At 47.9% G+C, this 27641-nt stretch overlaps 1 protein-coding gene across 1 annotated transcript in view; it reads left to right on the plus strand.

Moving 5' to 3' along the window:
- LOC120915125 overlaps positions 1 to 27641 on the plus strand; it is a 138970-nt gene that overhangs the window by 106015 nt on the left and 5314 nt on the right. Inside the window, exon 10 of the mRNA XM_040325383.1 lies at positions 7129 to 7249. Coding sequence (XP_040181317.1) covers positions 7129 to 7249 — 121 coding nt within the window. The remainder of the gene's footprint in view (positions 1 to 7128; positions 7250 to 27641) is intronic.

The following is a 27641-nucleotide window of genomic DNA, read 5'->3' on the forward strand; positions in this document are numbered from 1 at the left end:
AAGTAGTTAACAGTTTATGTTAAAAACAGGAATTTGTTTGCACACATTTTGTTAACGGTTAGACAGGGCCAATGTGGTTGTTTTGCAAGCTGACTGGTAAGTGTGCTGGAAAATCTTTTGTTTATTTGTGAAAACAAAAGCATAGTTGGGTAGTGTATCCAGAAGTTATCAACAGGGTAACCAGAGCAAAATGTTTAAACCAGAGCAACAAATAGTCAGAAGACATAGAGGGAGCTCAAGTGAGGTTAGGACAAGCATGGTAAGCAACCAAGAACAATCTAACACACAGGAAGCATACAAAGAAACGGTCAGACTCTTCCACAGAAAACTAATAAATGTGACGAGTCACCCTCAAAATGGGAACTAGACCAATCACAACATGCCAGAATGACCACACACACACAAGTATGTTCAGACACTCCTCTGTAGGTAGACAGAATGACTGAAAACTTTTTTAATCCCCCACAAGACAGACCCATTAGTCATCACTCTTCACTACTTTTATGTCCAAATAATTTGTGTTTTGAAGACATTACTCATCCAAGACTTATAGTATGCTAGAAAACTGCCATATGTTATTTATTTAGATTTTAAAAAATACCTTCATAAAAGCAACACGATGGGGTTGAATTACAAAGGGATTAGGACATGTTCACTTATGTGCAAATTTTACTTTGGAAGAGAAATTTCACTTAGCATAGTGAAAATGCTTTGAACATGTATCCCGGAAAATATATACAAAGGTGATCTTGCGCTAAAGAGAAATATCACTACAAATAACACCCTATTACGGAAGGTGATAAAAACGTGCAATAAATAAATGTGTAAATATCAAAATTCTGTAGAAATGTGGGTAAAAAGCAGTGGGTGAAAACAATCAATGTAAATTGGTCTCTGTTAAAAAGCACTCCCTACGCCGTTACGTCATACCACGTGACTCCCCTGAAGAAGTCACGTGGTGTGAGGTAATGGCCTAGGGCATGGGTGCTCAACCTGTGGCTCTCCAGCTGTTGCGGAACTACAATTCCCATGAGGCATTGCAAGCCGCTGACAGGTACAAGCATGTCTCCCAAAGGCTGAGGCATTATGGGAATTGTAGTTTTGCAACAGCTGGAGAGCCACAGGTTGAGCACCCATGGCCTAGGGCGTGCAAGAGGCAGACGTAGACCAGAAGTGGCGTAAGGAGGTGCTGGAAACGCCGTGATTTTATTGTTTGCTTGTTTTAATGTATTTTTATGTAAGAGTCCACCCGTATAGTGCCCAATAAAGTTGTTTATAATATTTTTTAAATTACTACACTATTGGAGGCGTCTTCTTCTCTTCCTCCCCTATTCCTGCACCCCATACTTTGGAGCTTATGGTGATAGGTTAGTGAAAGAAATTGGCCACCTACAGGAACAGCGGTACCTGATAGCCAGAGCCACAACGGAGTTGGAGAAAACAGAATAGAGGGTTTGGAGAAAATATAGCTTGAGGCTGGATCACATGCATATTCTATCTATGTGAATTGCTACTCATACTGAGATGAGAGTTCTGGGAGACTAGTGTGTGGATCACTTATATCACTCACTTTTTCTACTGTGGAAACTCCTAAATGGACTTGTCTATTTCACACAAACTGTCACCTATTCCATAAGAAGGCTTTAATTCATCAAGTTTTTTCACTTGGATTATACGTCCATATATTATATTGACATTTTAGCTATCACAGGGACTCTATTATTATCCTTTTTAACAGAGGGACAATTTATATTGATTGTTTTCACACACATTTCTACAGCATTTTGTTATTTACACGTTTATTTATTGCACGTTTTTATCACCTTCCGTAATAGGGTGTTATTTGTAGTGACAATTCTCTTTAGTGCAAGATCACCTTTGTATATATATTTGATTCTGTGTATGGTAAACACTGTTAGATTTTGCAGCTTTTGAGTTTTTTAATAATTGTTTCTGTATTATTCACATTCACTATCTACTTACAGTAGCGCAAGAGACCTACTCACATTTTACATATGTATCCCTGAACACCCAAGGAAAATTAGAATTTGCTTGCATGTGATTGGATGATTAAAGAGTGCCACATCATTCCCTAAGACTAAGCTAAGGGAAAATTAACTTTGTTCAGTTCAAATTTTTTATTGTAAAAATAAAGAGTACAGAGTAGAAAGAAAATAAACTTTTCCGCATAAAACAATTACGGAGATACAATGGTGTATAATAATATTAACGTGTACATACAATACTGGTAGGACCTTCTAGGATTACTCAACAGGGGAATAAGTACAACACAGTGAGAGAAGGTATTATACTAGGGTTATGTGGGAACATAGGGGATAAAGACAAATAAACCTAGGAATTTAAAGCACACGTTTCTATTCCATAAGGTGGCATAGAACAATAATCCGTACTCAGCACATTTAAGGATAGAGAGCTGAAGGCTAATGGGGGGTCACGGGTAACTGTATCACCCTAGTGTATAAGACAATGAGTTTCAACATAAGGGGGGGGAGCCCTAGGGGACCAGGGCAGGGAAGGGGAGACGTAGTAATGAGAGATGGAAGGAAAGAAGGAGAAAGGAGGAAAAAGTAAAGAAGAGAAAGAAAGAGAGTGTCAGCGCGGACGGGTGTGCCCCCAATGAGCCATTTGTGTCAAGTCATAAGAACACACAACAATCATGGGATAGGGAAGGTGGCTACGAAGTCAGGAGGGAGAAAAAATTCCATCCATGGAGACCATATTTTATCGTGCTGTGGAATTCGGTCTAGAACAATTGCTTCAGTCTTGCTTTGGATCATTGCTTGGGTCACTCTGTGTTTAACTTCGGCAACCTGTAGTTTGGAGGTTTTCCAGGCCTTGGCTATTGTTTGTTTAGCAGCTGTGGTCAGTTGTAATAGGAGGCGAATTTGGGCTCTGGTATAATCACCATTAATATGATTCAATAGGGCCAAAGCTGGGTCAGGGTGGAGGGTGTCGTGTAAGAGGGTAGAGGCCATACGGAATATCAGTTTCCAGAACTGTTGTACAATGGGGCATGACCACCAGATATGCTCATGGGTACCCCTCTCTCCACAACCCCGGAAACAGACTGGAGAGTACAAAGGTGAGAATTTAGCTATCCTGGCCGGGACCAGGTACCATTGCATGAGGACTTTATAGTTGGCTTCCATGGCCACCACATTTTGAGAGGAGGACTTAGTGCGGGCCCAGATATTTGTCCAGTCCTCTGGTTCCAAAGCTATTTGTAGGTCCTTGGACCACTGTGCAGCATACAGAGGGAGTTCAGAGGGTGGGGTCGTGAGATGGCTATAGATTCGTGAAATAATGCCGGGAGCATGTGGATCCGAGTTACATATATTTTCATAGAAGGACATGCTGTCGAATGAGGAACAAGCGCCCACCACTGTGCGAGTGAAGTGGGATATTTGGAGGTAGCAAAAGTATTCGACAGAAGGTAACTTAACTTGGGTCTGGAGCTCTGAGAAAGTTTTCAAGGTAGTTTTATTCACTATATCGCTTATCCGACATAGCCCCGCTTGAGACCAAAGCCGGAAGGACTCCGGTTCTACGAAAGCAGGATAAAAAAGTGGGTGGCCAAAGAACGAGAGTAAAGGGGCATGGACGGAGACTAAATGGAAAGGGGAACGTAAAGAGTCCCAAAGTCTGAGCGAATGACGCGTGACCGGATTCGTAATGAAGGTGCGGACCGATGACGGTAACCATAGCAAATTGTGGACCAATAGGGGAGAAATATCAATGGCTTCCAAGCCGACCCATATAGGGATTTCAGTGGACGCATGAAGCAAAGTGATTTGGGCTAGCTGGGAAGCCTGATAATAATGAAGAAAATTGGGAATCCCAAGTCCCCCGCTAAGTCTGTTGCGGAGAAGAATGGATCTGGAAACCCTAGGTTTAGTAGGGCCCCAAATATATCGGAAGACTCGGGATTGAATAACTCTATGATAATACGATGGGACTGCTATCGGGAGGACTCTATAAAGATAAAGTAATTTAGGGAGCAGGGACATCTTAACAGCAGCAACTCTGCCCATCCAGGACACACACAAGGGTTTCCAAGAGTCTAGTAAAGACGATAACTGTGCCAACATGGGGAGGTAATTGGACCGAAAAAGGGAAGCTGGGTCGCCCGTCAGTTTTATGCCTAAATATGGCAGGGAGACAGTGGACCAGGTGAATGGGAAATATTCTTGGAGATGAGTAACCTTGTCATTAGGGAGAGACACATTGAGGGCCCGCAATTTAGATTGATTAACTTCTAGACCTGAGAGTTTAGCAAATTTATCAAGAATTCGTAGTAGACTTGGGATGGTTAGGCGGGGGGAAGTTACAAATAGGAGAGCGTCATCTGCAAATAAACAAACCTTGTGAGAGGTAGAGGCAATTTCTAATCCCTTAATTTCAGGGCTGGACCTAATCAAGGCAGCCAGCGGTTCTATTGCCAAGGCAAAGAGTATAGGGGATAGGGGGCAACCTTGCCTAGTGCCCCTACCAATTTGGAAGCTATCAGAACGGAACCCAGAATATTTGACATATGCCTGTGGGTGGCTATAAAGGGAGCTCATCCATTGTAAAAAATGTGGGCCGAAACCCCATCGGGAGAGTATAAAATTTAGGTAGGGCCATGAAACTGTGTCAAACGCTTTCCTGATGTCAAGGGACAGCAGGTGCATGGGAATTTTACGGCTTCTAGCAACATGTTGAAGCAGAACCACTCTGCGAATGTTATCACTAGCTTGGCGGCGGGGAATAAAACCCACCTGGTCTTTATGTATCATTCCTCCTATAATGGGGTTAAGACATAAGGCCATTATCTTGGCTAAGATCTTGATATCTAAATTGAGTAGCGAGATAGGTCTAAAATTGGACCAGAGGGTATTGTCTGAGTTGGGTTTAGGTATCATCGCTATAATGGCTGTCAAAGTGTCTCGGCCAAACGAATGCTGTTGCAGGATTGCGTTAAAAGCTTTAGAGAGAAGTGGGGCTAGGGTAACAACAAATTTTTTATAATAGTTGCTCGAGAGTCCGTCTGGACCAGGTCTCTTATGGGGCTTAAGAGTTTTTATAGCCGAAATGACCTCCTCTACCGTTATAGATTTATCCAAAAGCTCACGATTGGAATCTGACAAAACTGGCAAGGAGATATCTTGGAATAGAGCTTCAGCTTCATCCGATGAGAAAGAAGACTGGGCCTTGTACAATTCTTCCAGTTTCCGACGGAAAATCGCTAAAACCTTAACAGGATTGCTAGTAAATTAGTTCTTATCCGTACGAAGCCGTATAGGGACATGGGTTTTATCTGGGCGGCAGAGGCGTAATGCCAGGAAAGTGTCAGGTTTGTTGGCCTTGGTATAAATGGTGTGGGCAGACCTGCGGATGGCCTTATCTGCCGACTCGGCCAGCAACAGGTCCAAGTCCACCTTGGCCCGTTCCATAGCTATCCTATGGGGCTCAGAGGGGGAGGATTGAAATCGGAGAAAGCATTGGTGAAAGTCGTGTTCCCGTTGGGCTAGCTGTAATTTCCTATCGCGATTCAGGTGGGTCGACACCGAAATACACTTACCCCTAATTACAGGTTTGTGTGCTTCCCATAAAAGAACTGGGGAAATTTCAGGTGTGGAATTGTGCTGAAGGTATTCTGTCAGGGCAATTTGTATATCAAAACAATAGGACTGGTTAGTGAGGTGGGCTTCATTCATACACCAGGTGCGATCTTTAGAGCGTGGGATCAAGGAGGAGACTGAGGTTAATACTGCACAGTGGTCAGACCAGGTAATAGGCTGGATAGTGGAGCTAAGCAAAATAGGAGAGGAGGCAACCGATACAAAAATATGGTCAATCCTGGAGAATGACTTATGGGGGTAAGAATAAAATGTGTATTTTTTCTTGGTTGGATTACATTCCCGCCATGTGTCAAGTAAAGAAGCTTGTTGAAGAAGTTTCCGAAAAGCGCAGAGAGGGAGAGTATTGATCAGGAGCATAAGGGGATTTGTCCAAGTGGGGCTGTAGTATCAAATTCGAGTCACCGCATAAAAACAGAGTGCCCTTGCAATGGGAGCGTAGGACCTGAAACAGGTGTGAAAAAAAGGGAATTGGGTTGGTATTTGGGGCGTAATAAGAAACAAGAGTGACCTCTACTTCTTGGAGCGAACCAATCAATATGATGTAGCGGCCCTCAGGGTCTTTTATTTCTGAGGTCACTGTAAAGGGGAGTGAGTGATGTAGGGCAATGAGGACACCTCGGTGTTTTGTATTAGCTGAGGCGGTAAATACCTGAGGGTATTTAGGGCTAAAATATTTTGGAGTATTGCGGTCAGAAAAATGAGTTTCCTGGAGGGCCACTATGTCAGCCTTCAAGGAGGCAAATGTTTGAAACGCCTTAACCCTCTTGTTAGGAGAGTTCAGGCCCTTGACATTCAGGGAAAGAACATTCAGGGGGGCCATTTAAGGCTGAAAAGAGTACTATTCTGGGGCCTCACCAGGGGACCCCGACCACACTGAGAGGGAAAGAGAAGAGAGAAGAGAATAGAAAGGTGAGACAAGGGGGAGAAGGAAAGGGGAGGGGAAGGTTCGTAGGGCAAACCAGTAGACATCAGGAAGGGTGAGAGTCAAACTCTGTCGCCCGACCAAATAGTGCATCGATCCCCGGCCAGCCAGCCAGCACGGGGGTGGGTGCACCGTAGAAAGGGGGAGCAATGACTGCTCCTCGCCACAAACGGGGAATGTAAAGTTTGCATATCATATGAATACGTGGAAGGAATAGCATACAGTAACTTCAAATCAGGCATATTCCTAACAACAAAAAGTAAAAAACAAAAATGACAACTTAAGTAAGGTTTTCAAACTAAGCCGAGGGTGTGCTTGGTTAATATTTGCAGCATGTATAACGTCATATACCAAAAGGATAAGCACTCGGTTCTAGACCTGAGTGCTAAAATGACCCAGTCTCTCAGGAGGGCACACAAGGGTATAGCGGGGTAGGGAAGGGAGAAAATTAACTTTGTTAAGTGAATGGTCTATAATTGTTTAATAAATTAAGCCCAACAAACTAATGTAAAATGACAATGCCCATAGTACAATTGAAATAAGACACATCTTGCTTTCTTATAGATTGTGGCAACAGCAAATAAGCACATAGTGGATATGTTCATATTGGATGACTTGCTTGGACTGATTGGAACACATGAACCACTGATGTTTGAAAAGGATTCATCAGGATGTCTGATGGAAAGTATGCATTGTCAAAAAATATACATGAATTCACCTGTTTCTTAAAGCAATGTGATATGTTTCCCCTAATTATTTACATGTAACCCATTTGGGGTTAATTTACTGTACTAAAGGAGTTTAAAATGTTCACTTACCTGAACCCTTAGTAAAATAAACCTACCGAGGCTGATTTAATAAAGGCAAATAGGCTGTTTGCTTTGTAAGGAAATTTTCCATAGAGATAGTTAATGTGATGACATTTCCCTTTGTACAACAAATAAATTGCGCAACCAAAAAAACTGCATATATAAAAATGCAAACGTGTGCTGTGATTAAGTGAGTGCAATATTGTACAGTATAGTCCATAAAGTGAGAAAGTGGGCAACCGCTCAAAGAAAACCAGGTGATCTGTTTCCTGTGATCCGAGTCTAGGGTGCAGGCAGTGCAATCAAAATGCAGGTTGGGATGAAAGAAAAGAAGCTGGGATAGCCGCACTCCAAAAAAACTCCTCCTTTAATTAAAAATCACAAAACGCATGCCACAGCAAAAAACAGCACAACAAAAGTCTTCTTCTTCTTCTTCTGCCTTCTCCCGATGTTGACACGTCGCCTCTTCTCGCTGCAATGACAGGTGCGCGGTTTGCATCTGACTTATATAGGCCTCACAGTCCCATCATGCTTCAGGAACCTACCCACGTGGGTAGGTACCGAAGCATGATGGGACTGTGAGACCTATATAAGTCAGATGCAAACCGCGCACCTGTCATTGCAGCGAGAAGAGGCGACGTGTCAACATCGGGAGAAGGCAGAAGAAGAAGAAGAAGAAGAAGACGTCACAGCACAGAAGAAGAAGAAGACGTCACAGCACAGAAGAAGAAGAAGACGTTCAGCCCTGAAGGAGAAGGCACCGGACAGCGGGAGGAAGAACCGGGGTGCGCCGAGTCAACAGCGGAGAGCAGCGAACATAGAAGAAGACCCCCGGAGACTGGAGAAGACCCCCCGGATAGCGGAGAAGACCCCCCGGATAGCGGAAGAAGAAGCCCCCCTGAGAAGCACACCACCCCCCGCCGAAGACGTCGGAGGAAACCCGCCGGGGGGTGGGCGCTTTTATAAAAGCGACCCCCCCCCGGCGGTGGAAGAGAACCAGACGGCGGCGAAGAAGAGCGGCCCCCACCTGAAGACGTCAAAGAAGAAGCCCCCCCCTGCTGAAAGAGCTAAAGAAGACAGGGGGTGCCTCTGGAGCAGACTAATAAATTATTTTAAAAACCCTTGTGTCGTGTTTATTAACTTTAACATTTTGCCTCCAGGTGAATGGGTAGGGGTACTATGTACCCCATATCCATTCACTTAGGGTGGGGGGCCGGTATCTGGAGGCCCCCTTATTAAAGGGGGCTCCCAGATTCTGATAAGCCTCCCGCCCGCATACCCCGACAACCAACGGCCAGGGTTGTCGGGAAGGGGCCCTGTCCTCATCAACATGGGGACAGGGTGCTCTGGGATGGGGGGGCCGCAGTGCGCCCCCTGCCCCAGAGCACCCAACCCCCCCATGTTGAGGGCATGCAGCCTGGTACGGCTCAGGAGGGGGGGCTGCTCGCTCGTCCCCACTCCTTTCCTGTCCGGCCGGGTAGCGTGCTTTGGATACGGGTCTGGTATGGATTGTAGGGGGGGGTCTCCTTACAACCCATACCAGACCTAAGGGCCCGGTATGCTCCTGAGGGGGGAACTCATGGCAGATTTTTATTTAAAATCCGGCGGGGAGTTCCCCCTTAGGATTCATAACAAACGCTGCACACGTGTAGAATTGGCGGGAATCCAAGTCGGATCTCCCGTCGCTTCTATGACGCGCTTGCTGGAATGTGCTTTTACTATTCCAGCGAGTGCGAGATGTCGGCACCCTGTCGCCGAGAATCTGCGCGATGCCGTCGTGCTAAAAACACATTCTCGGCGGCAGGTACTGTATGCAGATATACTCATAACATGAGAACATATAGCACCAGGGAATGTATATAAACTTTTAATCCTTGAAACTGAGTTTGACATGCTGAAGGGTAGATCTTGCTTTTACTCTCAACATGTTTCGCGTACAGGACGCTTCATCAGGAGCATAGAGGTAGATTAAACAGGTCTCCGCAAAAATATGTGGATCAGACCGTTAATGGTAAATTATGGTATATACAGCGCTGTTACCTAACCAGCCTTTTGGGCATGTGGTAGGTACTTTAAAACACTGTTGTATATAGAGGTAAAGAACTTAGGCTATTGCACGATTTGTTGAAAGACGGTAATGGAGGGTAGGCGACAGGTAACCCATCCAATCAGGCCCGGACTGGGACAAAAAATAGGCCCGGGCATTTTTGATTGAGCAGCCCATGACATGCTAACCGGCACCTCCGGCTGAGAAAATGCGGGGAGGTGGAGAGCACTGGTGGGTGGTTGAGAGCACTGGGGGGTGGCAGAGAGCATGGAGGGAGTTGGAGAGCACTGGGGGGGTGGCAGAGAGCATGGGGGTGGTGGAGAACACTGGAGGGGGGTGGCAAAGAGCACTAGGGGGGTGGCAGAGAGCATGGGGGAGGTGGAGAGCACTAGGGGGTGACAGGGAGCACTGGGGGTGGCAAAGAGCACTGGGGGGGGTGGCAGAGAGCACTGGTGGGGAGGTTATAAGCACTGGGGGTGTGACAAAGAGCACTGGGGGGTGGCAGAGAGCACTGGGGGGTGGCGTGGCAGAGAGCACTGGGGGAGGCGGAGATCACTGGGGGGAAGATTGAGAGCACTGGAGGGGAGGTTGAGAGCACTGGAGGGGGGGTGGCAAAGAGCACTGGGGGTGGCAAAGGGCACTGGGGGAGGCGGAGAGCACTGGGGGGTGGCAGAGAGCACTTGGGGGGGGGGGGGGGTGGCAGAGAGCACTGGGGGTGGCAGAGAGCACTGGGGGTGGTTGAAAAGAGCCCTAGGGGGTGGCCGAGAGCCCTGGGGGGAGGTTGAGAGCCCTGGGGGATGGCAGAGAGCCCTGGGGGGTGGCAGAGAGCAATGGGGGGTGGCAGAGAGCCCTGGGGGGTGGCGGAGAGCCTTGGGGGGTGGAAGAGAGCACTGGGGGTGGCGGAGAGCCTTGGGGGGTGGAAGAGAGCACTGGGGGTGGCGGAGAGAACTGGAGGGTAGCAGAGGGCACTGGGGGGTAGAAGAGAGCACTGGGGGGGAAGATGAGAGCACTGGAGGGGAGGTTGAGAGCACTGGAGGATGGCAGAGAGCCCTGGGGGGTGGCAGAGAGCACTGCGGGGGGCGGCAGAGAGCACTGGGGGGTGGCAGAGAGCACTGGGGGGTGGCAGAGAGCACTGGGGGGAGGTGGAGAGCACTGGGGGGTGGCAGAAAGCATGGAGGGAGTTGGAGAGCACTGGGGGGTGGCATGGGGGTGGTGGATAACACTGGGGGGGTGGCAAAGAGCACTAGGGGGGTGGCAGAGAGCATGGGGGGGTGGCAGAGAGCACTGGGGGGTGGCGGAAAAGAGCCCTAGGGGGTGGCAAAGAGCCCTGGGGGGAGGTTGAGAGCACTGGGGGTGTCAGAGAGCACTGGGGGTGTCAGAGAGCCCTGGGGGAGTGGCGGAGAGCCATGGGGAGTGGCGGAGAGCCCTGGGGGGTGGCGGAGAGCCCTAGGGGGTGGCGGAGAGCCCTGGGGAGGTTGAGAGCCCTGGGGGGTGGAAGAGAGCACTGGGGGTGGCAAAGAGAACTGGAGGGTAGCAGAGAGCACTGGGGGGGTAGAAGAGAGCACGGGGGGGGGAGTTGAGAGTACTGGAGGAGAGGTTGAGAGCACCGGAGGATGGCAGAGAGCCCTGGGGGGTGGCCGAGAGCACTGAGGGGGTGGCAGAGAGCACTGGGGGGTGGCGAAGAGCACTGGGGGGTGGCAGAGAGCACTGGGGTGGTATCGTAGATGCATGGAGGGAAGTGTAGAGCACTGGGGGGTGGCAAAGAGCACTGGGGGGAGGTGGAGAGCACTGGGGGGTGGCATGGGGGTGGTAGATAACACTGGAGGGGGTGGCAAAGAGCACTAGGGGGTGGCAGAGAGCACTGGGGGTGGTGGAAAAGAGCCCTAGGGGGTGGCAAAGAGCCCTGGGGGGAGGTTGAGAGCACTGGGGGTGGCAGAGAGCACTGGAGGGTGGCAGAGAGCACTGGGGGGTGGCAAAGAGCCCTGGGGGGAGGTTGAGAGCCCTGGGGGAGGTTGAGAGCCCTGGGGGGTGGCAGAGAGCCCTGGGGGTGGCAAAGAGAACTGGGGGGGTAGCAGAGAGCTCTGGGGGGGGGGAGTTGAGAGCACTGGAGGGGAGGTTGAGAGCACTGGAGGGTGGCAGAGAGCACTGGGGGTGGCAGAGAGCACTTCAGGGGGTAGCAGAGAGCACTGGGGGGTGGCGGAGAGCACTGGGGGTGGCGGAGAGCACTGGGGGGTGGCGGAGAGCATGGAGGGAGGTGTAGAGCACTGAGGGGTGGCAGAGAGCCCTGGGGGGTGGCAGAAAGCAATGGGGGGGTGGCAGAGAGCACTGCGGGGGGTGGCAGAGAGCACTGCGGGGGTGGCAGAGAGCACTGGGGTGGTAGCAGAGAGCATGGAGGGAGGTGTAGGGCACTTGGGGGTGGCAGAGAGCCCTGGAGGGTGGCAGAGAGTACTGGGGGGGGGGGTGGCGGAGAGCACTGCGGGGGGTGGAAGAGAGCACTGGGGGTGTGTGTCAGAGAGCACTGGGGGGTGGCAGAGAGCACTGGGGGGAGGTTGAGAGCACTGGGGAGGTGGAGAACCCTGGGGGGTGGCAGAGAGCCCTGGGGGGGGGGGCAGAGAGCATGGATGGAAGTGTAGAGCACTGGGGGGTGGCAGAGAGCCCTGGGGGGAGGTTGAGAGCACTGGGGAGAGGTGGAGAACCCTGGGGGGTGGCAGAGAGCCCTGGGGGAGTCGGAGAGCCCTGGGGGGAGTTTGAGAGCACTGGAGGGGAGGTTGAGAGCACTGGAGGGTGGCAGAGAGCACTGGGGGGTGGCAGAGAGCACTGGGGGGGTGGCAGAGAGCACTACGGGGGAAGGCGGAGAGCAGTGGGGGTGGCGGAGAGCCCTGGGGGGGGGGGGTGGAGAGCCCTGGGGGGAGGTTGAGAGCACTGAGGGGTGGCAGAGAGCACGGGGGGGGTAGCAGAGAGCATCGAAGAAGATGGAGAGCACTGGGGGGAGGTTGAGAGCACTGGGGGGTGGCAAAGAGCACTGGGGAGTGGCAAAGAGAACTGGGGGGTGGCAAAGAGAACTGGGGGTGGCAGAGAGCACTCGGGGGTGGCAGAGAGCATGGAGGGAGGTGGAGAGCACTGGGGGGTGATGGAGAGCCCTGGGGGGTGGCAGAGAGCCCTGGGGGAGGGTGAGAGCACTGGGGGGAGGGTGAGAGCACTGGGGGTAGCAGAGAGTCCTGGGGGGAGGTGTAGAGCCCTGGGGGGTGGTGAAGAGCCCTGGGGGGAGGTTGAGAGCACTGAGGGGTGGCAGAGAGCACTGGGGGGGTAGCAGAGAGCATCGAAGGAGGTGGAGAGCACTGGGGGGGAGGTTGAGAGCCATGGGGGGTGGCAGAGAGCACTGGGGGGTGTCAAAGAGCACTGGGGGTGTCAAAGAGCACTGGGGGGTGTCAAAGAGAACTGGGGGTGGCAGAGAGCACTCGGGGGTGGCAGAGAGCATGGAGGGAGGTGGAGAGCACTGGGGGGTGGCGGAGAGCTCTGGGGGGTGGCAGAGAGCCCTGGGGGGAGTGTGAGAGCACTGGGGGGTGGGTGAGAGCACTGGGGGTGGCAGAGAGTCCTGGGGGGAGGTGGAGAGCCCTGGGGGGGTCTTGGAGAGCCCTGGGGGGGTGGCAAAGAGCACTGGGGGGTGTCAAAGAGAACTGGGGGTGGCAGAGAGCACTCGGGGTGGCAGAGAGCATGGAGGGAGGTGGAGAGCACTGGGGGGTGGCGGAGAGCTCTGGGGGGTGGCAGAGAGCCCTGGGGAGGGTGAGAGCACTGGGGGAGGGTGAGAGCACTGGGGGTGGCAGAGAGTCCTGGGGGGAGGTGGAGAGCCCTGGGGGGGGGGTCTTGGAGAGCCCTGGGGGGGGTCTTGGAGAGCCCTGGGGGGTGGCAAAGAGCACTGGGGGGTGTCAAAGAGAACTGGGGGTGGCAGAGAGCACTCGGGGTGGCAGAGAGCATGGAGGGAGGTGGAGAGCACTGGGGGGTGGCGGAGAGCTCTGGGGGGTGGCAGAGAGCTCTGGGGAGGGTGAGAGCACTGGGGGAGGGTGAGAGCACTGGGGGTGGCAGAGAGTCCTGGGGGGAGGTGGAGAGCCCTGGGGGGGGTCTTGGAGAGCCCTGGGGGGTGTCAAAGAGCACTGGGGGGTGGCAAAGAGAACTGGGGGTGGCAAAGAGAACTGGGGGTGGCAGAGAGCACTCGGGGGTGGCAGAGAGCATGGAGGGAGGTGGAGAGCACTGGGGGGTGGGTGAGAGCACTGGGGGGAGGGTGAGAGCACTGGGGGGTGGCGGAGAGCTCTGGGGGGTGGCAGAGAGCCCTGGGGGAGGGTGAGAGCACTGGGGGGAGGGTGAGAGCACTGGGGGGTGGCGGAGAGCTCTGGGGGGTGGCAGAGAGCCCTTGGGGGAGGGTGAGAGCACTGGGGGTGGCAGAGAGTCCTGGGGGGAGGTGGAGAGCCCTGGGGGGGTCTTGGAGAGCCCTGGGGGGGTGGCAGAGAGCACTGGGGGAGGTGGAGATCACGAGGAGGCAAAGTGTATGGAAGGTGGAGGAGGAGCAGTGGGGGCGTCTGCATATAAAAATCTTTTTCTCTATCGTCTCCCTTCTGCAGTATTGGAATGCCTGCTGCTTTTACTGTACCTCTCGCAGCCTCAGGCATTCCAATACAGCAGAAGGGAGATTGAGAAAAAGATTTTTTATATGCAGCCGCCCCCACTGCTCCTCCTATCCAGGTTACAGGAGCGGGGGGAGGGGCTGCACTCACGTTTTCTTGAATCCGGTCCGGTGTTGTAGCAGCAGCCAGCAGGTGTCGGCTCTGGCTCCTCCCCCTCGCAGTCATACCCCCCGGCCGTGGAGAGGCCGAAGGCTTCTCATCTAGCTCCTCCCTCTCGGTGTTTACGTCCACCCGGGCGGCCGCGGAGAGACTAGATGAGCGGCGCGGCTTGCAGCTTCACCCGTATGCCCGGTTTGCCCGATGGCCAGTCCGGGCCTGCATCCAATGACCCCAAACGTGTCCCAAAGTTTGGTGTAACTCCAAATGTTTGATAATTTGTAAGCTGCACAGCAGGGGGGGGGATGGAGAGTCACCACCCCAGCACAGAAAAGGAAGTAGTCCTTTGAAGGATGCGGTATTATCTTGGTGTCCAGGGAGTAGTAATCCAGCAGGGACCAGTAGGGGGCATGGAGGGAGTAGTGTGTCCCTGACCGTATATCCACAGGCTCATCCGATAGCAGGATCCTTCCTCCTATAGCAGCTCTCCACTGCTACAATATTCCTCGCTGAGTCTTTCACAAGGTAGACTCAACTTGTGGGATATATTATAAAATGTAAAGAAGAGGCTTCATGGTGCAGTACTCGACTTAAAAGGTTTTATTCAAAATTCGTAGACACTGACACCCAACAAACGGTATTCAGTATATTCAAAAACAGCCGCGGCTCAAGCCAGCCAACTGATGTGTCGTGACATCAAGACCTGTAGCTCCACCCAACGCATTTCCCCATATAAGACATCAACTGGGAAAGGACATTTCATTTTGCAAAGAAAAAAAAATTGCTTGTGTAAGTGAGATCATGGTAGTAGTCAGCAGAGCTTTACCGTATTCACTAAGCCCTGGGGAAAACTTTCCTTGCAAGGTGCAACTTCTCTTTCAAAGTGAACAGCCTATTTTCCTTTAGTAAATTAACTCCATTAACTATCCAAGTAGTTATGCTAGTTTTATAAATTGTTAGTTTTCAAATGAAAATGCCGGGGTTAAACTGGGCGGCATCCCATGGCTGCAGATGGAATCTCTCCACCAAATTCTCTAGCACCCGACAATTCGAGGTTAGCTGTGGTGAAATCCATTTGATCTGTGGTCTTCAGCGACACGCACCCCTCTGAGGTGACTCCGGTTCTGATACATCCCAATTTTACACCAGGACTTCACAATGGATTGTTTCTTTCTGCCCTCCTAGACAATCAATTTTACTGCAGCATTTTTGTTCGAGAGGGCACGTGGCTCTCCCAGTGCATATTCCTGCAATGTCTCACCCACAGCTCCCACTATAGAAAGTATAGCAATAACAGCACTTTGTGTCACATAACTGGGGAAAAGTGACAGCCTTACCCACTACTATGGTTTTAGAAAAATTGTGTCTTGAGGACGAGGAGATTCCCCATATTCTACCCGAGTCATATTGAATACTGTCTCACCCATCAAATTTGGAACCTCCTAAATATCTTATGAAGTGGGAAATCGAACACCGCACTACTTTCACTGATCAGCAATGTGACAGGATCCTACAAATGACCCATAAGGCATTGGTGTCTAGCAGTGTTCAGGAAACAGGATACAAAATACTTTCTAGATGGTACTGGGTTCCTAAATCCTTTACAAGCTCACCACTATTTTGGCATTGTTTGAAAGAGGAAGGAATCATGTTCCATATCTTCAGGTCTCGCCATAACATCCAGACCTTCTGGTCTCAGGTCAAACACTGGATATTTAAATTTACTGATATCCATATGCCTGATAAACCAGCCGCATTTGTTCTTCATTTAGCTACCCTCTCTATTGATTTTTTTTTGTCTCAAAGCCGCAAAGGCTTGCATTCCTGTGTTTTGGACACATTGGCCCCCAGCTATCAAATTGTCGTTTGCTAAGGTCACAGACATTAAACTTATGTAGTTTATGATTTATGATTTAGAGTTAATGGCCTCAGACACCCACACAGAGGAGAAATTCCAGAATACATGACTTTATTGGACACAATTCACTTGTACCTCCGAATAAACTACTCTACTCAGCTCTCAAGCCTGAGCTGATGGGCCACTTTTGATCATTAATTTGACAGCTTATCTGTGATGCTGTAGGTGGGGAGACCACCAGTTGCCACCTCCTTTGTCTCACCCCATCTAGCTTTCCTTCCCTTCCCCCTTTTACTTATTTATCTTTTTTCTCTCTCTCTTCAGTACTATTTGTGCATGGTGATGGTAGAGACGGTAATCCGCGGGCTGACAAAGGAATATTTCCAATTAGCGTCCATAATGTTTACCTTTAACATTTTTTTTCCCTGCTGGTTCAGCTATTTCTTGGTAGTGTTCACATCCCCTGTAGATAGTGTTTTCCCTGTATATGTCTGTACTGCATTGAATTTTGTGTATTCAGCTATACCACCGAGGTTATCTTTGTACTTGAAACGCTTCAAACCAAACTTGTTGTTTTTGATGTTTTGTATGCTTTTGTAGACTGAAAATTTGATAAATAAAAAATTAAAAATTAATTAAAAAATAAAGAAAATTGCAGGGTTGAGTGAATGCTGATAAGGAGAGTCTGGTAGATGTTTTTCCAAAAAAACGTAGGATAAGTCTTACTAAAATCGGTACAAAATTCTCAGAACATTTTGAGAACATTTAAATATTTTTTTTAAGATTTTGTTTGCTTTTAACATTTGATTTTGGAATGAATGGATTTTACTGAATGGAAATTACATACAGTACATTGTTAGAAATGTGTTTAAAGTGGAGATGCAGTCTGAGTGAAAAAAAAAGTCAGCAGCTACAAATACTTTTAATATTAGGGCACTTTCGGCTTCACAGCTGATTCCCTACGGCACATGCACGAAGCGCGCTGCCCTTTCTAATTGTTAAGAAATATAGGGGGCGCTGTGCCATTTATTTAAAGTGATTACATTTTTGCACTTGTGAAATAGTTCATGTGATATTCATATCTGTAACTAGTCCTAGATACAAATGCTATGATGAACTCAGTCACAATATAGTAAACCAAAATGACAATAAAATCCAATAACGAAAATAATTGCAGAAAGAAATGGTGAATGAAATAAAGCAATGAAGTCCAACGATGAGAGTTTTTGCAGAGAAAAGTGGTTATTCCTATGTTCCTATTCAGAATCCTTCACCAAACATAGCGACACCCAAAAGTGATTGGTATGGAGATCTGCTTACCAAATGTGATTGACTCCTTTAGTGAAAAAGAAAGTCAATTATCGCTTGTGCAGTTTAATGCCTGCTAGCATGTCAGTACAGCCTGGAGATATACTCTGGAACCTGCCTCCTCAAAGTTGAAGACGTTACGCCGGCTCAACTTAGAGACGCAAGTGAGGTGTAAGCCGGCATAACTGAAAGTGGGAAGGAAGTGGGCGTGTTCCATTGAAATGAGCTGTGACCCCATGCAAATGAAGGGCCGGCCGGACTGCACATGCGCATGATGCTGACTATGGTCAGAGCCTCTCTGCGCATGCTCAGAACTCGGCCCGGCGCAATCAGTGAGATAGGAACTAGGCCAGGCATACTTAGTGAGATACACCCAGTGCATAAATAGGCCCAGACATACGCCCTTCCATTGCAAAAGTACATCCATTTGTTTCCCCCCCTGAAGCAAGGTGCTTTTGTTCCGTTGTCTGTTGCTGTTTGTTGGTTTGTGTCGTGTCGTTGTGGTTTTTGGAGAGTGTTTTGGAGAGTGTTTTGGAGAGTGTTTTGTAAAGATGCCTGAGAGGAAGAGGAAGTTAAACTACTCCTCGCGGGAGAAGGAGATCATTGTGAGGGCCATTACCCGCTTTGGTCGTTTGCTGCATGGCCCTGAAAGTGCCAACACCACCCCGGCTAGGAGGAGGCAGATACTGCAAGACATCACAGACAATGTCAATGCGTTGGGTGGTGAGACCAGGACCCGCAATGGGATCCAAAAAAAGATCAATGATCTCAGGCGTGTGGTCCGTGGGAAGCTGGCCAAGATTACAGCACATGCCAGGGGCACTGGAGGGGGACCTGCATGCACTATTAGGCTGAGTGCTGAGGAGCGTGCGGTGGCCCAGTGCTTCCACAGGCAGCAAGTGGAGGGACTGCCTGTCTTTAACTCCATTGAAGAGACCGTGAGGACAGGTAAGTGTTTTTTTTTTTTATATCTGGTGAGTAGCATGTGTTGGGGGGGAAGGGAATATGTGACAAGTGTGTGGATCCTCCAACCTGTTTATGTTTTGTGTCATCCACAGATGTGCAGGAGGGTGCTGGGCCATCTGGCCAGTCCGCAGCCTCCACCAGACATGAGTCTGAGGAAGACCCCCAGGCAAGCCCAGAGTCCTCTGAGGAGGTTGAGGAGGAGGAGGTTAAGGAGGAGGAAGTGATGTCAGGGAATGATGTCACGCTCCATTTGGAGGAGGCTCCCCCTAGGGCTGGCAGCAGTCAGGCCTCCATCAGGGGTAGCCCCTCCCACTCCTCCCCAACAGGGCCTCCCCCCCAGGGGTCTCCCCTTCTCCCAGGCCACAAGCCTCATCTGGAGGCAGGAAGGCGACCCGCAAGACCAGGGGGGTGGCAGAGGTTCTGCCTGCAAACCTAAGAAGGGACCAGGCCCGTCAGACCCGCCATCTGGGTCAGGTCACCCAGACTTTGGGCCGGATGGAAGAGAGCCTGGCCTCCATCAAGGAGTCAGTTGTGGACATGTCTTGCAAATCACTGGCTCTCATAACATGTCTCAACGACCTGCAGACTGCCACAGCAGGCGTTGGTCAGGATGTGCGTGCCCTGACCCAGGCTGTCCAGGCCAACACGGCAGCCCTCAATGTGGGCCTCACCAGAATATCCGTGGCCTTGGAGAGCAGGCCGCCAGGTGGGCAGAGACCAGGGGATGCTCCTCCTTCCCCTGATTCCCCCCCCCATGAGTCTCCCCTGAGGAGCCAGGGCCGTGGCCATAGCCGGCCTAGGCGTGGGTCACGCCAGCGGCGTTAGGTTTTTGTCTTTTTTTGTTTTCAGTGTTTTAATTTTTTTTTTCTTACTGTGATTATGATTTGTTTTATGTTTGTGAATGATGTATGACTGTGGGGGTGACATTCCTGCCGGAAAAGGGGTGTCACCCTCAGTTGTGGTGGATAAGGGATCCCCAGGACCAGGGAGAAGTGATCCCCAAGTCCGTGTGAATGGTGTATGAATGTACAGTGACATAATTGGAGCCTTGGTGTGGCGTTGCTGCTCCCAAGTCCTGCATGGTGGGCTTGTGCTAATCAAATTTGGTGAGGATGTGATGTGTCTGTGCTAGGGACCACAGTGGTGTGCATGCATGCATTCTCATTGTGCCATGATTAATGTGTGGGTTTAACGTGCAAAGATGCCTAATGCGAGGCGTCTCCTCGCTGCTCTTCCCTCAGAAGACGGGGTACCCTTGGTCAGGGGGGATTGTCTGGTTCGGGGGTCAGGTCATCACGTATGTCAATCTCTAGGCCCCTTCTCACGGCAAAGTTGTGCAGCATGCAACATGCACCGATGATCTGGCACACAAAGTTTGGGGAATACAACAGGGTACCCCCGGACTTATCTAGGCATCAGAAACGGGACTTCAGGAGGCCAAAGGTGCGCTCCACCACTCCACGGGTACGTGCGTGTGCTTCATTGTATCTTTGCTCTCCTGGGGTTTGGGGATTCCGGAATGGAGTCATGAGATGGGGTCCAAGTGCATATGCAGAGTCACCTGGAAGGGAAAAAACAGGAGGATGTTAGTCATGCATGTGCCCCTCGTGATGTCTGCATCATGGGGGGGGACAGACATGCCTGACACCCATGTCACTCACCAACCAGCCAGCTGCCCCATACATGTTCTGTTCAAATTCCATTTGGATGGGGCTTTGACGGTATATGAAGCTGTCATGGCTTGATCCTGGGTGTTTGGCACGGACGTGCCATATGAGGCATTGGGCATCGGCTATCACCTGCACGTTGATGGAATGCCAATGCTTCCGATTGCGGTATAGGTGCTTTGTCTCACGGGGGGCGTAGTGCCACATGTGTGCAATCAATGGCCCCCACAGTGCGTGAGAATTCTGCAATTCTGTAGAAATCACGCATTGCCTTCAACCACAGGTCCTCCTGGGTGGGTCTGATGATTTGGTTGGCCATGAGTCTGAGGATTGCGGGGATAACCTGGTGCACACATCTGCTAATGGAGGATTGTGCCATCCCAGCCACAACTCCACTTGCAGGCTGAAAAGAGCCACTGGCAAGGAAATGGAGTGTTGCCAGTACCTTGAGCAGTGGCTCCACTGCATGTGAGCGGTGTGTCTGGCTGATGATGTCATCTTTCAGGGTTGTGGTTAATTCCATGATGGCAGTAGGGGTGAATCTGAAGATGCGATACACCTCAGAATCACACATGCCAAAGACGTTTATGCGCGGTCGGTATATCCTCTCCCGTGCCCTCCTCCTCCTCTGTATCCTCCTCCTTCTGCGCGCATCTAAAGCCAGTAGTATAGCTATGACCATGGATGCCCCTGGCATGTTGGCATACAGATTGTTGTCCTGCAAGTGTGGCTGCTCAGCTCGTCCCTAACGGTGTTGCTTTAGCTGACATGCACACGCCTGGTGCAAAGTTAAAGCTGCTTTTATGAGGGGTAACTTTAGACCGGACGTACAGCTGATGCACACAGCGCGTAGCCTACGCCGGTCAAGCGTACTTTTGTGGATGGCCGTATCTCCCTCATTTGCATATTTGCATAGCAAAACAATGGTGCGTCTAGCGTATTTTTGCGCCCACGATGCGCCAGTGTAGAAAAATGACGTTGGTCGGAAAAATCTTGTTTTCAGGCGTATCTCGTTTTAGGGATACGGTGCATAGATAGGCCGGCGCTTATTTACACTTACGCCGCGCATCTCGAGATACGCCGGCGTAAGTGCTTGGTGGATCTGGGCCAGTATATATATATATTTATCTATATAGAGCTATATATATATATATATATATATATATATATATATATATATATATATATATATATAGATAGATAGCTACTATATATACTGTATGTATATATATATATATATATATATATATATATATATATATATATATATACAGTATTATATATCTATATACAGATATATATCTGTATATACAGATTTGTATATATATATTGATATATACACATAACCTAACCTACTCGTTTTGGGGTGTGTAATGCAGTAGTGTATTTAGGTTTTGTGCTGCCCTAGGCCTGACTAAACTCGTGTCAAGGCCACATCCCTTTCGAGTGGGGACACTAGTTCTGGGGGCCTGGGGGGGCAATGGATTCCCTTAACCCTCCTAGCGGTATTCCCGAGTCTGACTCGGGGTGAGATTTTTATACCAAAAGCGGTAATCCCGAGTCAGACTCGGGCTTGCCTCGCTGCAGCCACAGACAAAGTTACTTACCTTGTCCCTGGATCCAGCGATGCCACCGCGCTGTGTGAGCGAGCGGGACCTCGCTCGATTCACACAGTGTCCTCCTGTGCCGCCGATCTCCGTTCCCTGCGACCTTACGACGCACGGGAGCGGAGAATGGCGCCAAATTCAAAAACGTAAACAAACACATTACATACAGTATACTGTAATCTTATAGATTACAGTACTGTATGTAAAAAATACACACACCCCTTGTCCCTAGTGGTCTGCCCAGTGCCCTACATGTACTTTTATATAATAAAAACTGTTCTTTCTCCCAGCAAACTGTAGATTATCCATAGCAACCAAAAGTGTCCCTTTATGTCAAAAATGGTTTTAGAGCAGCTAGAAAACAGCGATAATAAATTATAATCACTTGCAGAATTGTGCGATAGCGATTTGTGGGGAAATTCGTCATAAAAAAATAAAAGTAATGACAGCGACAATTCTGCAACTGAGCAAATTTCAGTGATTTTGAGTTGATTACATTATTGAATAATTTTTATTATAATTATATTATTACTTGTTAGAATTATTTATAATTATTTATTGAAAAATTTCATACCCGGGATGCCTACTAGTCTCTTGTTTGGTCAGATTTAAGTGAGTTATTCCTAAGCATTACAGGCCTACAGTATAAAACGCCAAATTTCCTTGCAAATAATGGTACCGCTTTTAGCACATTTTTTCTGAAATAATCATACCGCCAGGGAGGTTAATTTGCATAGATTTCCTCACACTTCCTGTTGGGCTATGGGACAGGAAGTAAAGGGAAATCTCTGCAATGGGACAGGGATGGTAAAAAATAAACTGACAGGGGCTATAACCCTCCCTTACTCTATCCAAAATGAAAAGTGTTGCCTATAGTTCCACTTTAAGCACAAATTTCTGATAATTTTATGGAGAAGACTCAGGCCTCGCACACACGACCGTTTTCCTCGACAAAATCCACCAAGAAACTTGGTGGCAGAGCTTTTTTGACGAGAAAAAGGGTTGTTTGTATGTTTTTCGTCGAGAAAACTGTCGTGGATCTTGGCGAGAAAAAAAGAGAACAAGTTCTCTTTTTTCTCGTCGGGAGTCTCAATTTCCTCGTCATGTTTCTCGTCGGGCTGGTTTATGACCAGTAACACGTTCGTGTGTATGCTTAGAAACCCACGCATGCTCAGAATAAAGTATGAGACGGGAGCGCACCTTCGGTAAAAGTAGCGTTTGTAATGGAGAGCACATTTGTCACGCTGTAACAGACTGAAAAGCGTGAATCGTCTCTTACCAAACTTTTACTTAACACGCAGTAACATGAGATTAGCAAAATAGTGCCGTCGTACGTGTTGTACATCACCACGTTTGAGAACAACGAGATTTTGTCTTGACAGTGTGTACGCAAAGAAAGCTTGACAAGATTCTTCACAAACCTGACAAGGAACTCATTGAGGAAAAAGATGTTTCTTTCACGACGAGATTCTCGGTCATGTGTACGAGGCCTAAGAAGATATAATGATGCCAATGGTGCAGCAGAAAACATATAGCACAGTGAGGAAGGTTTGTGGTCCAGGATGATAGGACAGTAAAAATTAGAAAAAGCGCCCCCCCCAACCTTCCCTCACAGTTGAGGAATGCCAGCCGCCTGCATACTGGAAGCAGTGCGGCCGCTTTATGGGGGCGCTAGACTAATCTGTCAGTAAAGCCCAGTCCGCCCCAAAAGACTGGCGCTACACTGAATGAATGAATGAATGAATGAATGAATGACTTGTATAGCGCAACACATGCGAACTGAATCGCCTCTGAGCGATTTTTCCAGCCAGTATCTGCTTGGCTGGTGCAGTCATTTATACCCCGTAGGATCATGACACGCTAGGGACACACAGTCATACACACATGTATACATATATACTGGGCCAATTTGGACGAGGTCCAATTTACCTACCAGCATGTCTTTGGTAAACAGTGTAGCGCAAGCCGGCGGGGACTCTTTCCGTGCTGCCCCCTGCAAAGTTCTGCCCTAGGCCTGGGCCTTGTTGGCCTAGGCAAGGATACAGCGTTGGTGTAATGGTGGGGAAGATGTGTTCTGACTGTATGGCTATTCGTGTGTGAAGGATGAAAGTCAAAACTCTTCCTTCTTCCTCCACAATACTCAGCCAGCTTCGTGCTTCTCTCTCTGATTCTCTCCCTTTGAGTTGGTGAATCATGAAGTGAGAATTCTGTCACAGATCGCCAGTGAGGTGCTGAGATTGCACCTTCATAAACTGGCCGTTTCTGTGACAGTCAGTTACAGATTCTTACTGTGCTGCGATAATCAGCTTCATAAACTGTTTATGACCTGAGATCAGCGGTGAGACTCGGGATCGTCGCTGATCTCACTTTCATAAAAGGACACCTAACACTCAATGGTTGCAACGCCATCTAGTGGCCTTTTAAAAGAATACATTTAAAAACATAGAATGCTGCACATATTTGGCTACAATAGTTTATGATAATCTATATTGCCCACCGTATCAGTATACAGCCAACGGATATTAACCCTTTCTCAAAGTGCTAAATGGGCAGTAGAGATGGTTCAGCTCAAAGATGCCGGTTCCCCACCGCTCCTGGGACTTGCAGAAAATGCACAGGCTAGAACATATTATTTATTTGAAGCAGACTCCAAACAAATGGATGAAATGCCTAGGTGAAATATTTGGGCCCATTTTATCCACCCCACCAGATGCCCTCAAGCCACAATGGTGTATCATTTTCCCATTTGGATAACTGGGCACACTGATGTCCCATGCAGGACACTTGGTGGAATACACAAATAAAGGCATTATATCAAACTCTTCCCACTATTAAAAACATCATGAAATGTTTTTTTTTATTATATTAACCTAAAATGGAGACTATTTGGAGGGTGAAGTGTTGTTAGTCATTGGATAAAAACAATTTAGGTCTAGCTCAATATTTATGCCAAGAGGCTGCATAGTATGTAATTTGTACAGCCACTTGGTCTCTTTCTGGGACACAGCCCTTTTCATATGGGTGCCCCTCCAATGTTTGGATATCCTATCAATTCCATAAAAAGTACAAAGTGAAGGATCGCTATTGTGACATAATTTAAAATGTCTCGAAACGCTATGGTTTCTAATTGGCCCAGCGGCAGAGGTAGGAGAGGAAACTTTGCCGCAGCCCCATCTCCAGAAGTGGGGAAGAGGAGCTGCCAAAAACAGGTCCCTGTTCCACCCTCCCCCCTGAAAGGTGCCAAATGTGGCATCGGAGGGGGGAGTAAGAGTATAAGCAGAAGTTCCACTTTTGGGTGGAACTCCACTTTACGAAAAGTTTTTCATCCTGCTTCTCCGAATTTTCTCATCACTGCAGTCAAAAACAAAGATTAATTTGACCTCAATAATGATTAGAAAAATAAACAAACTTTTTTAGAACATTTATTTTATTATGAATTCATTTGAAATTCTACCCATCTATGGCCAGCTTTAAACTGTACATCATGTAATAAATACTGTTTAGTGTGTTATTTGTAAATATTATGTAACCCTATCAGTAATTAAATATTGCAGATTGAAATACTTCTTTTGTTGAAGAATCCTTAGATCTAGGTGTGTTTATGTAAATACTCCTATAGTGATTGAAATGTATTCACATATATACTTAACCTAGTTAACAGGTGGCGACCACTCATTGGGCACACATTAGGAAGCCTCTTTCACCATTTAAAGTGGTTGCAATATTTACAAAGTCACACTAATGAAGGATCTTCTTTTAAATGCTGACAATAAACATTGAGGGCTCTGTATGGTGGCGTTTAACCAAGTTAACAGGCTATATACAGTCACTGGCAAAAATATTGGCACCCCTGCATTTCCTAGATAATGCACCACTTTGTGAAAATTGTTGCAATTAGAAATGTTTAGGCGTGTTTATTTATTTTGTTTGTATTGGTATGACACAAAAAAGTGGAGAAACAAAAAGCCAAATCTGACACATTCCATGTAAAACTTCAAAAATGGACTAAAAAAAATGATTGCCACCTTCTCAAAATTGTAAGAAATAATTGCATTCCAAGTTTGTGATGCTCTGGTAACTTGTAATTAAACTCACATGTACCAATTAACAGGTGCTGACAATATAGAAAACACACCAACAACCAGTTAAAAAATGTAAAACAAATTGACTCCAGCTTTCTGTCATGTGTCTTTGGGGGTTATTTACAAAAGGCAAATCCACTTTGCACTGCAAGTGCAAACTACAAGTGCAAAGTACACTTGAAACTGCACTGAAAGTGCACTTGAAAGTGCAGTCGCTGTAGATCAGAGCTGGACATGCAAGGAAATAAAAAACATTTCAGATTTGATGATAAAATCAGCAGAGCTTCCCCTCATTTCAGATCTACCCCTCAGATTTACAGCGACTGCACTTCCAAGTGCACTTTCAGTGCAATTTCAAGTGCACTATGCACTTGTAGTTTGCACTTGTAGTGCAAAGTGGATTTGCCTTTAGCGAATAACCCCCTTTGTGTGCCACATAGAACATGGAGAAGAGAAAGAACAGCAAATAATTGTCTAAAGGATGTTCCTGTGACAACTGTGCACAACATTGTCAAGAAGTTTACAGCCCATTGCACTGTAGCAAATCTCCCTGGATGTGGACAAAAGAGAAAAATTGATCAAAGATTGAAACAAAAGATTGTTTGAATGATGAATATGTTTGATATGTGCTCCTGCCCCTTTAAGGAGGGCTGGGCTACCTACAGTCACCTGCCATTTATCTATCCATCAGCATACATGTGCTTCTACTGAGGAGACTTTAAATTTTAGAGTTAGGACTGCAGTACACAGAGAGCCTTGATGAGGGCCTGCAGCTTACACATGCATTTGCAAATGCGTGCAACTAAACCTCTGTTTTTAACGCATACTGTTAGACAGGTGAATTTGGTTGGTTGCTGATTTGTCGATAAGTTCGAGCTTGGATATTCTATGTTGTTTTTGTATATATACGCGCCTTTTCCAGTGCTCCTTACTGTATAGACCAGTCATAGGTAGGTGCAGTGACATTTGTTTTTTGTAGTCGCTATAACTTTTGTGCAAACCAATCAATATACGCTTATTGTGTTTTTTTTTACCAAAAATATGTAGAAGAAGACATATTGGCCTAAGTAATGAAGTAATTTTTTTTTTTTTTTGGGGGGGGGGGGATATTTATTATAGCAACAGGTAAAATATATTGTTTTTCTTTCAAAAGTGCCACTCTTTTTTTTGTTTATAGAAAAAAAAAATATATATATATAATAACCGCAGAGGTGATCAAATACCATCAAAAGGAAACTCTATTTATGGGGGAAAAGAGGACATGCTTGTTTTTTGTGTACAACGTTACATGACCGCGCAATTGTTAGTTAAAGCAATGCAGGGTCGTATCACAAAAAATGTTCTGGTAATTAAGGGGGCAAATCCTTCCGGGCTGAAGTGGGTAAAGGAAAAATATTACAAAGCCGAATACATATTTTTGTAGGCTCAGATGTAAGCTTTAGTTCATTCTATTGCCATATACTCTGGGGAAATGAAGCTTAAATTATGATATTTGCCGTGCAAGACAAATGGTTTATTACAGAATCAAGAAAATTGATTTATACATCAATCAAACATCAATCATCTAGAAAGAGACCTCACCTGTCATTTGACTGTTACACTTATATGAGCTTCTTGTCCATTCCAAAACCCTAGAATATATTTTGGAGGTCTGCTCTCCCTTTGTGCATATAAGAGCCTCTGCTCTTCTGAGATCGCAAGATTTAGGAGCGTGTCTGTCGAAATATTTGCCCATTCAGCCAAAGAAGCATTTGCAAAGTCAGGTACTAATGTTAGACAGGAAGACCTGTCTCGCCATCTGGGTTTCAAGTCATCTTAAGCCTCGTACACATGATAGGTTAACCAGAGGACAACGGTCTGAAGGACCGTTGTCCTAGGTTAACCTATGAAGCTGACTGATGGTCCATCGTGCGTACACACCATCAGTTAAAGAAAACGATCGTGTCAGAACGCGATGA

The sequence above is a fragment of the Rana temporaria genome, chromosome 10 (assembly GCF_905171775.1).
Source record: "Rana temporaria chromosome 10, aRanTem1.1, whole genome shotgun sequence".
Lineage (NCBI taxonomy): Eukaryota > Metazoa > Chordata > Amphibia > Anura > Ranidae > Rana > Rana temporaria.